This window comes from Platichthys flesus, chromosome 24, assembly GCF_949316205.1.
Source record: "Platichthys flesus chromosome 24, fPlaFle2.1, whole genome shotgun sequence".
Lineage (NCBI taxonomy): Eukaryota > Metazoa > Chordata > Actinopteri > Pleuronectiformes > Pleuronectidae > Platichthys > Platichthys flesus.
Genome location: NC_084968.1, coordinates 532,956 through 543,381, shown reverse-complemented (window position 1 = coordinate 543,381; position 10,426 = coordinate 532,956). Strand labels below are relative to the sequence as shown.

The following is a 10,426-nucleotide window of genomic DNA, read 5'->3' as shown; positions in this document are numbered from 1 at the left end:
TTATTTTAATTATTTCTTTAAAAACTTTTTTTAATATTCATATTAATATAATTAATTATTTTTTATTTTTTCGATACGAGAGGTACAGAATCTGGCAGCAAGAAGTAAGCAAGAGAAAGAATGTTCAGAAGAACCGTTCATGTTCTTCAATATTCTATTCATGTTCACCCATTGAAGTTAAATAACTGTTAATAAGGACATTTGAGAAGTTTTGATTTTTTTAGCAAAGTTTTTTTTGTGGAATACGTGATGCGGCCCAGCCTCACCCAGTTACTGCCTCCAGTGGCCCCCAGGTCATTTGAGTTTGAGACCCCTGCTATAGATCAACATTCCTCACAATTTTGTGTAGGAGAAGGGGCAGGATGGTAGTCACCGGGCGAAAATTATCATCAAACTCATCTGCTACTGAGGTATTCAGTGGAGGGAGAAAATACATAAACATATATATTTATATTTGCAATAATCTTAAAATATATATATAAATATACACAACTTGTGCACAACTGGACACAAATTATGTAAATGATCAGGGGCAAACCGTAAAGAGGTCAATTCGAGTGGACTTGAACCTGTCAGTAATAACCTTGGGTTGGAATTTGATTTACGGCCTGTCAATGGGAGCTGTCTTTCCATCAAAGTCTGATGTTGTCAAGCTAAATGTCCTTATAAAGGCCTCGATGAGATCTGCGAGGAATCTGAAAAAGGCAGTCCAGAGGAGGTTGGGAATGTTCAGAAACACCACTTGAAGATCTGTCCTCTCCTTCCTGGTGACCTGGATCTGATGCCACATGGTGCTAGGGTGTTCCAGACAGTCGGAAAAGTCTGAGACCCCTGCTTTCTGGATTCACCTGCCAATCAAATGCTTTTGTGGCAGGTTACACGTTAGGCCACCACGCTGACCATGATATTTCCCTCAGCATCACAGATGTGTCCTTTTCCTTGGGAATCAGGATTCCTCTTGCTCTCTGCCATGACACTGGGATGTCCTGCATTTTTGTGAACTTCATTAGGACCTGGAGCTGATGAGGCCCTTGTTCTATGCACAGTTTCCATCTGGTATCTAGCTGATAAATATCCAGCAGCTTGTCATAGCCATTGAAGAGGAGTGGATCAATATTCCACAGGCCAAAATCAATAACATGATCAACTATATGCAAAAGGAGAGGGGTCGCAATCTGTGAGGCAAATGGTGATAAAGGCTTGTTTTCTGAGAGACAGAAACCCTTTGTTTGCATAGAGGAAATGTTACATTTTATTATCATATGGGCTCACTCTGAGTTTTTAACAGGGGGCTGGCAGGGAAAACTCCAGAGAAAATACGAAGCCTCTGACAGCACCTCATGAGTCATTGAGTTCAGTCTCTTCATCGATAAAGAGTCCACATCGTGAGGCATCTAAGATCGAGACATTGCCAGACCTCTAGTGTGGAACGTGATGAAACTGAACCCTTTTGGGACCCTGAAAAAAAACAAAAACTTATGAAAAACAAAACTTGTTCTGCCATAGTGTCTCTCTTGGCTCATTTTGCTGGTCCCAAGCCCGTATAAAGGAGGAGGGTTGGGCGTAGAGCTAGCAATGCCGCCCCACTTAACAGTGCGGCGCACATCATCCTGCAGAGTATTAAAATATACCACATACATTACACATACATTTATTGACATACACCACACACATTCCTTTGACGTTATTATTACACTCTTCAGAACAGTCAACACTTTGTACCACACATCCCAGCTCCCTGTTTCAATTCATACACACACAAAGTAGAACACCAACAGCAGATAATAAGCAGACCTTGGCCAAACCTCTCCCCCACAACACACTAAGGCAGCTGCATTGAGACAGAAACATTAAGACCTCTGGTAACCACTACAACTGAGTGCACGTACGATATCTTCATCACGCGACATTCCAAGAGGATGTGGCACTGTCCCGTCTAGGTGCAGCGGCCTCCATCTACGTTTGACCAATCAAAGAAGAACCCCTGTCACGCCCAGAATATCAATATATAACCTATGTGCGCACTCTGTTTAAGCGCCTCTTTTCCTGTGTAGCCTTCTGCATAGAACTAGAGACCCATGCATGTTCAATTGCTGGACACCGCGTTTTCCTGACCTGTGACCTCTGAATAAACTTGCTTAATTTCAACTTGAGAACGACAACTCCTCTTTGATTTCCACACGCAACAAGACCACATCATCCTGCTGCGCACATCATCACCGCACATCATCCTGCTGCGCACATCATCACCGCACACCATCGTGCTGCGCACATTATCCTGCAGCGCACATCATCCTGCGGAGCACATCATCCTAGGGGGCACATCGGCGCACATTGTCCTGCAGCGCACATCATTGTGCGGCCCACATCGTCCTGTGGCGCACTTCATCCTGCAGAGCATATCAGCCTGCCGCACACATCATCCTGGGGCGCACATCGGCGCACGTCTTGCTGCGTACATCACATCCTGCGGTGCACATCATCTTGCTGCGCACATCATCACCACACATCATCGTGCTGCGCACATCATCATGCGACAGACATCATCCTGGCGCACATCATCACCCCACATCATGCGGCGCACATCATTGTGCAGCGCACTTCATCCTGCAATGCACATCAGCCTGCCGCACACATCATCTTGGGGCGCACATCGGCGCACATCGTCATGCTGAACCTCACATCCTGCTGCGCACATCATCACCGCACACATCATCGTGCTGCGCCCATCATCATGCGGCAGACATCATCCTGGCGCACATCAATCTGCCGCACACATCATCCTGGGGCGCACATCGGCGCGTCTTGCTGCACATCACATCCTGCTGCGCACATCTTCACCACACATCATCATGCGGCAGACATCATCCCGGCTCAAATCAGCACCGCACATCATCCTGCAGCGCATATCATCATCCCCGCACATCATCGTGCGGCCCACATCATCCTGCGGCGCACATCATCCTGAGGCGCACATCATCCTGTGGCGCACATCATCCTGCGCTTGGCGCACACTATCCTGCAACGCACATCATTGTGCGGCCCACATCGTCCTGTGGCGCACTTCATCCTGCAGAGCACATCAGCCTGCCGCACACATCATCCTGGGGCGCACATCGGCGCACGTCTTGCTGCTCACATCACATCCTGCTGTGCACATCATCGTGCTGCGCACATCTTCATGCGGCAGACATCATCCTGGCGCACATCATCACCGCACATCATCATGCGGCGCACATCATTGTGCAGCGCACTTCATCCTGCAACGCACATCAGCCTGCCGCACACATCATCTTGGGGCGCACATCATCCTGGGGAGCAAATTGGCATATCATATTGCGGCGCACATCATTGTGCGGCGCACATCATCCTGCTGCGCACATCATCCTGCGGCACATCATCCTAGGGGGCACATGGGCGCACATCATCCTGCGGCGCACATCCTCGTGTGGCGCACATTGTCCTGTGGCGCACTTCAACCTGCAGAGCACATCAGCCTGCAGCACACACCATCCTGGGGCGCACATCGGCGCACATCGTCTTGCTGTGCACCTCACATCCTGCTGCGCACATCATCCTGCTGCGCACATCATCACCGCACATATAAAACATGGTTGATTAGACCATGTTTTATATTTAAATTTTTTCCGCAACCAATTATGGCAGAAGGCGATATCTTTCAGTCAGCAATGCGCAAACTACAGCTCCTATATCTTGCACATGTTTAAAATAAAAACATGAATATATGAACCTGTTTATTATTTGAATAGCTTAGTATTTAATGCACAATAACAGGGTAGCTATGTTTATACATGGCACTTGGCCCAGTTTAATATAAAATACAATTTTATACAATATATATAGTGGGGTCCCTGCTCCTTCTCTCCATCAGTTTGGGGGTCCTTGGCCTGAAAACGTTGAAGACCCCTGGTCTATACTCCATCCTATGGTTAAGTGACGCTGCTTCAGGAGGCGGGGTCTAACTCTACCTTCCAACTTAGATTGGAAAAGTGGACCAGTTCCTCTCTTATTAATTATTGATGAAAATAAAACAAGCACGGAGTAGACTTCCTGTACTGACCAGGTCCTGAGAACTACTCCGTTCCTCCGCTTCCTTCACTGGTTACCAGTGGCTGCTCGCATCCGTTATAAAACATTAGTATTTGTGAGTTAACAATTCAGTAGCCCTTAAATGGCGCTTATTTATAGCACTTTGTAGTTTTGCCTTTTTTGAAAAAATTGTACTTTCTTGATTCTTGTTGTCTGGGTTTGTACCCTCGGGGTTGAATGCACTTATTGTAAGTCGCTTTGGATAAAAGCATCAGCTAAATGAAATGCCATGTATTGTAATGTGATGATTGTTGGTGTTTATTAGTTAAAGTGACTGCATGTCAGCGGAGAGTTGAGGAGGACAAATTAAACTCCAACTACAAACCACCCTTATGATCATTGGGCTCCAGTGGACCGGAGATAGACGGTAAAGGTGTTTCCACTGCTCTTTAACAAAGTCCCCTACCGGCTGCTTCACTTGAACTCTCCTCTGAGCGCACTGTGAGTGGCACCGAGCGTGTGAGTGGGGGCGGAGCTCCTCTTATTTCACACGAAGGCTAAGACGTTCACGTATATGTAAACTGATTCGTTCAGTTTAGCGTTTACAACACTGCTCCCGGGATGTTAACATCCCTCCGTTTTTGGAAAGTCGCCTCTTTATTTATTCGCATAATTTCGGTCGGTCAGACATGCTGCACTATCATCTTTTAACCTTTTCTTTTTTTTTACTTAAACATGACTTGAAGATCCTGTGGCTGCAGGTGGAACGTGATTGACACTTTTATGAGCATTTTACACTTCTCCTCCCTGGTCAACTGCCTCGTTCTCCTATGGATGCGCCGGCATTGTTAAGATGGTGTTGAATCATCTATGCCAACTGGAGCAGAGCAACACAGACAGACGGAGCGTGTCCACAAAAACACCACTGTGACTTCCCTACCGTCCACACCGATCAGAATGAGCTCCAGAAGGTGAGTCCGCTTCACACAGTTAGCGCATACTGAGAGCAGGACATTTACCTGGAAATAACACGCCTTTCCAAAACATAAATGTCGTAATTAAGTTGCATTGACATGACGGCAAGCTTAACTCATACATTTCCACTCAAAATAAATTGTTACCGTGAAATGCCAACCATTCATTTACATCTAAATCAATAAAATCAGAGTAACACAAATATGAGGAAAGAAAATGACATCAAATAAAATCAAAGTGTATTGTCACATGCAACGTTTATTTAGCCAACATGTTCATTACTGCTGTGTCTTTTAAATTAGTTTGAGTCTAAATAATAATCAATAACTGAATATTGTTTACTTTTTTCACCATTTACTCTTAAAATAACTTCAGACAGCCCGTAGTGAGCACTTGTATAGGCTACATTATTAATGTAATGTAGCCTATAGGCCAATTTGTTTGTATCACATAAAATATGAGCCTGATTGTTACAAGGACTTCTATCCAGGAAGTACCACACCTCTTGTCCAATGTCAGCTGGGATTGGCTCCAGCTCCCCTGTGATCCTTAGGATAAGCAGTATAGATAATGGATGGGGGGAAGCTACACTGGCAAACGTTGTTTAGTATGTTTATAATTAATAAGACCACATAGCATGGAGCATAGAAATTGATGAATCTCCTCTCCTCAGGTTTTGCTAAAGCCAAACTAATTGGTTCTTAATTGCCATTGGCCTGTTTTTGCATTCCTGGAAACCCAGTGGTATATACTCAAGCACACAAAGCTCTTCTCGGCTTATTGTCCAGGCATTCGGTCAGACAAGTTTGGAGTAATCTTGTTTGACTGATCCTTTAGCCAATAGGTTACTGGATGAGGGCACTAAAGGGGGGTACAATCGTAGGATCTGCCATTGACAGTCACGTCTCTCATTGTGCTGGTGATAGTTCAGTTAAAAACAGTCAAACCTTTATGTAGGAAAGCACTTGAACACATCTCCACAATATATGTATTAAGAAAAAGCATGGTGATTTGGATATTTTTGTAGCAATCTTGCTTAAATCCTCAATAAGCTTTAAGAGAGTATAAATGTTAGCCTTTTACTTTAGGTACATCCTCCACTGAGAACATTTAAACAGTGCTTTAAAAAAAAAACATTCTGACAATTTATTTACAATATAATTACATTTTTCAAATGTTTGTTTGAGATTGAGATAACAGTCTGTGTACTCAAATGCAAATATAGTGTCCCTTTTACTTGAGGTTTACCAGGCTGAAAAATGAAAATAGAAAGGAAATAATCTCTTAAATATTTTATTCTTCATTTTCTTCTTTCAGTCGTATTGTAGTTAAGAGGTGGTGCCACTAGATGGTAGCGTCTCACCAGTTTGGTGGACATGGACCTATATTGATTGAAAACTTCGCTTTCATTCATAATACACTACAGCAGAGGGTGATAAATAATAATTACATTAATTGATTTAATGTTAAATTTGTAATGAATACAATATTCTTTTTCAGTTATTCAGTGTTATTTAATTTTTTTATTGGTTCATGAAGCCATTCAATTTTGGAGATTTGGACAAAAGAATGGATCAAGGAATGTGAATCTGCAGATGTTTTGAAAGCATAGCTTGGAAATTACATTTAAAAATACTTTAACTAGGGGTTATACACACTGTTTATTAATATAAAAAATATAAATACTAAAAATAATTTAATTTAATTTAATTGATTAAAGTTTCCTCGGGGGACCACCCTTCAAAGGAAGGGCTCAGTGATCTGCTGCATTGAAGGTTTTCCTTGCTGTGTCATTAGTCCAACATGTGTGCGTATACATAGATGTTGGTTATGTAAGAACAAGGTCTTGAAAGTGGAATGTTCTTTTAGGCCTGGTGCATTCTTTCCCTGAAAATAAATAAGTATGAAACTTCAAATAATCCCTGGTCTTTCACAAAGTGAATGTTTAATTTGGGATGCTGTAACAATGGATGTTATCTCGTCAGCAGTAGAAGAGAATTACTCGACTAATGCTTGACGGACGAAGGAAGTGACTGAATAAACTTGTGAACAGCTGTAGAGCTGGTTTTTAACACAAGTTTCACCTTCGCTCTTTCTGTTGCATTTGGCACATCACTTAGGTTAACATCTACCTCCTTAAAGAAATTATCAATATTGTCATCACAGTAGTCTGGATAATATTGTTCAATATCTAATAGTTGTTTGCTATGGTGTTGCACTGGCAGACACCTTTGTAGTGTAGGTTTATCTTACACTAGCCTAACCAAAACTATGGTGGGTCAAACAGCTCACCAAACATTTAGCTGATATGCAGGGCAGTGAGAGTTAGGGGTTCTATAAATTCACAGGGGTGGAAGGATGCTGTGGCTGTTTCTCAGACTCTCTCATAATAACTTTGGGTGAAATACTATAGGCAGTAACAGCCAGGTACAAGCTCTGTTAGACAGGGTCGGTGGCACGCTTTGTCTTAATTCAAAAGCACTTAACAGTTACAGGAAATTTCACAGCTTGACCAGTTAACATTGAATATGTGATATTCAAATGTTAAAACATTTCATTTATTTAATATATTGGTTATCAAAATAAAATATTGAATATTAATATTACAAAAATTAATATTAAATAATAACTTTAATTGATTAAAGTTACCAAGGGGCACCACCCTTCAAATGAAGGGAAAAGATAGCCGATATATTGATTAAGTCTCAAAAAAGTGCTAACTACAAATTTGGAACGCTGATTAACAATTCAATTAATAACTATAACCAAAATTACCATATAGATTGTTGACTAAGTTTAAGGATATACAGTTCTGGACAGTGGAGAGGTTGGCAAAATTCACTAATGCAACATTAATAAAAACACATTTGTGAAAGAAAAGCATTTATTATGGGTTAGGGTTAGGGCAGTGTGGTCAAATTGCTGCAGACAGTGTAAATGGGAGATGGTGTGCAGGCTGGTGTGAGACCATGTCAAGAAGTAAGGAGAAGTGTGTGGCAGGAATGGTCAGTGATATGGATATATTATTTGTTTTATTGCATCTTTCTCCTTGTGTTAGTTTAGCATCGTGCTGAGTTAAATATTCAAATACATATTCCAGGTACAATATCTTATTTAGCATATTTAATCTTTATTGCGTTTTTGTCAAATTTTTGCCAGAAGAGACACAAATAGTCACTGCTATGAAAAATTCCAATGAAATGCTACCTTAGTCTGTACGGAGTGTTTAAGTTTGATGGTGGTTCTGTCCCCTCACTGGTACCTGCAGCAACACACCATGCAGCCCCTTGTTTTTTGGACACAGGGCTATTGTCTGAACTGGGCCATATGGAGGAGGGTGAGGAGGGGAGCAATAGGACTAAGGCCTGGAGCAGCTGGTGCTGCCTCCTTAACAAAGGCAGTGTTTAACCAATTAGAAGATTTATTCTAAATTTAGAATAAATCTTCCTCCTGCTTCCTCCTGCTCTACGCACTGACTCTGAAACAGAGCTGTTCGGGTTTTTAAAGTTGTTTAACTTCTTTGCGATTCAGGTAAGCAACCTCACTAAACCTCAATTACCACTCAACTGTCATTTTTTATTATGACACATCAGAAGGGCCCCCTTTGGCAAAAGCCTTTCACCTGCAGCCATAGTATCACCTATTGAGAGATCCTGTCCTTAACTAGGTAGCTAACTAACTAACTAACCCTATTTACAAATCACAATTGTTCGCATAGGGACATCCATTTAGACTTTACCATCAACAATACTGAGGGAAAACTACAAAAAATTTCTGAGAAAAAATTAACATGAATGGAGAAGATTAGCCGTTTTCCCTGCGGTCATAGTCAGGTGATCCCTGTTTTTCCAGGTATCTCTGCATCCTATATGACTAGATACACAGCCTAAAGCTTATGTAGCATATATGCCCTTTGGTGGTTTTGACTGATTTAACGTCTCCCAATAATACCATCAGATAAATATTTTAAAGAGTGTGAGATAATCCATACAAGCAGAGACACATGTAGTTTAGTGACAAATAATAGGACAACCTGGAAGATCAATGGGGAAACAGGCGGTCGATGCCAAACTGAAGAACATAAAAAAAATAAACGTTTCCCCAATCCACTGGTACTGGGTGCTTTGGGTCGTTGTTCATGATTTTTGTTATATTCAAGATTCAAGAGTTTATTATAGAGATAACATTATAGAGATAACATTAAGCAGTTGTTGGCAATGAAATGCTTGAGTCACAGGCTCTCTTCTAACAATGCTCAATAATTAAAAACAAAATTTGAATAAAATAGTATAAAATAGAATATCAACATTTTTAAATAGAAAATAAATTACATATATCTAAATATATATATACAGCTGAAGAAAAAAAAAAAAATGCCACGGTGCTTGTTTAGTGGAGTTATTGCAGTTCGGAGGAGTTTAAAAGTCTTATGGCATGGGGGATGAAACTGTCTATGAGCCTGGTGGTGCGGGCCAGGATGCTGCGGTCCTGTCAGCCAGACGGCAGCAGGCAAAAAATGATATCACATTTTGTCTCAGTTAGACTCTCTGTACATCCTTTTATCTTTAGAACCTCAGATTTTCAATATTCAGCTCCATTGTGGGAGGCTGTGGCTCAGGAGTTACAGAGCAGGGTGTCCCCTGTCACTGTCCAGCGGTTGGCAGTTCGGTCCTAGTCTCCCCATTTCGTGTGCTCAAGTGTTCTTGGGCAGAATACTGAACCCCAAATTTCCAGTGACGGATTTGTGTATGCTTGATGTGTGATAGAGAAGAAGCTATACATAGATGTACTGTATGGATGTGTGTGTAAATTGATGAGTGGAAAACTGTAATTTAAAGCACTTTGTGTGGTCATCAAGACTAGAGGAGTGCTATGTAAAACAAACCATTTACCATGATCATTCACTAAACCCTAAGCAATTTCACAGCTGCTGCTGTCAGGAAGCTCCCTCCCCAGCATCCATCCCTGCTGCCATTAGTTGTTGATGAGCAGGACCTATATCATCGGCCAAAGACTTTCTATTTAGTGTCTCATCACCCCAAAGAAATTTTTTAGTAATATGCTCTGATGTTCCTGTTTTCCAGCAGTGGGGAAGTCTTATTGTAAACATTTGGATAAAGATATATTTATGTATATGAAAATATAACAAGAATAACAGACACAACCATCCAGTGTGGTTGTCGATTAGATTATAAGAAAAAAAAATTGTGTTCTCTTGTGTTTTTTTTAAAGCTTTTTCAATGTAAGATTGTTTTTAAAAGCAATTTAGATTATACTTTGTTTCTTTGTATTCTCTTTTTCAGAACCATTTCCTGCTCTGATGTTGTTTTACAGTTTGGCATCAGTGTCTCGCTACACCTTCAACATGATCCAACATGTTAAATTTGGTTAATAGTAACCT

General features: G+C 41.4%; 1 protein-coding gene across 3 annotated transcripts in view; it reads left to right on the top strand.

Annotated features, from left to right (window-relative positions):
- Positions 1 to 4,638: 4,638 nt before the first annotated feature.
- gal3st4 (galactose-3-O-sulfotransferase 4) overlaps positions 4,639 to 10,426 on the top strand; it is a 31,432-nt gene continuing 25,644 nt past the window's right edge. Inside the window, exon 1 of one of the 3 annotated variants that reach the window (XM_062384335.1) lies at positions 4,639 to 5,021. In XM_062384335.1, coding sequence (XP_062240319.1) covers positions 4,921 to 5,021 — 101 coding nt within the window. In that variant the 5' untranslated portion in view covers positions 4,639 to 4,920. The remainder of the gene's footprint in view (positions 5,022 to 10,426) is intronic. The other 2 variants (XM_062384333.1, XM_062384334.1) reach the window with 2 other exon arrangements.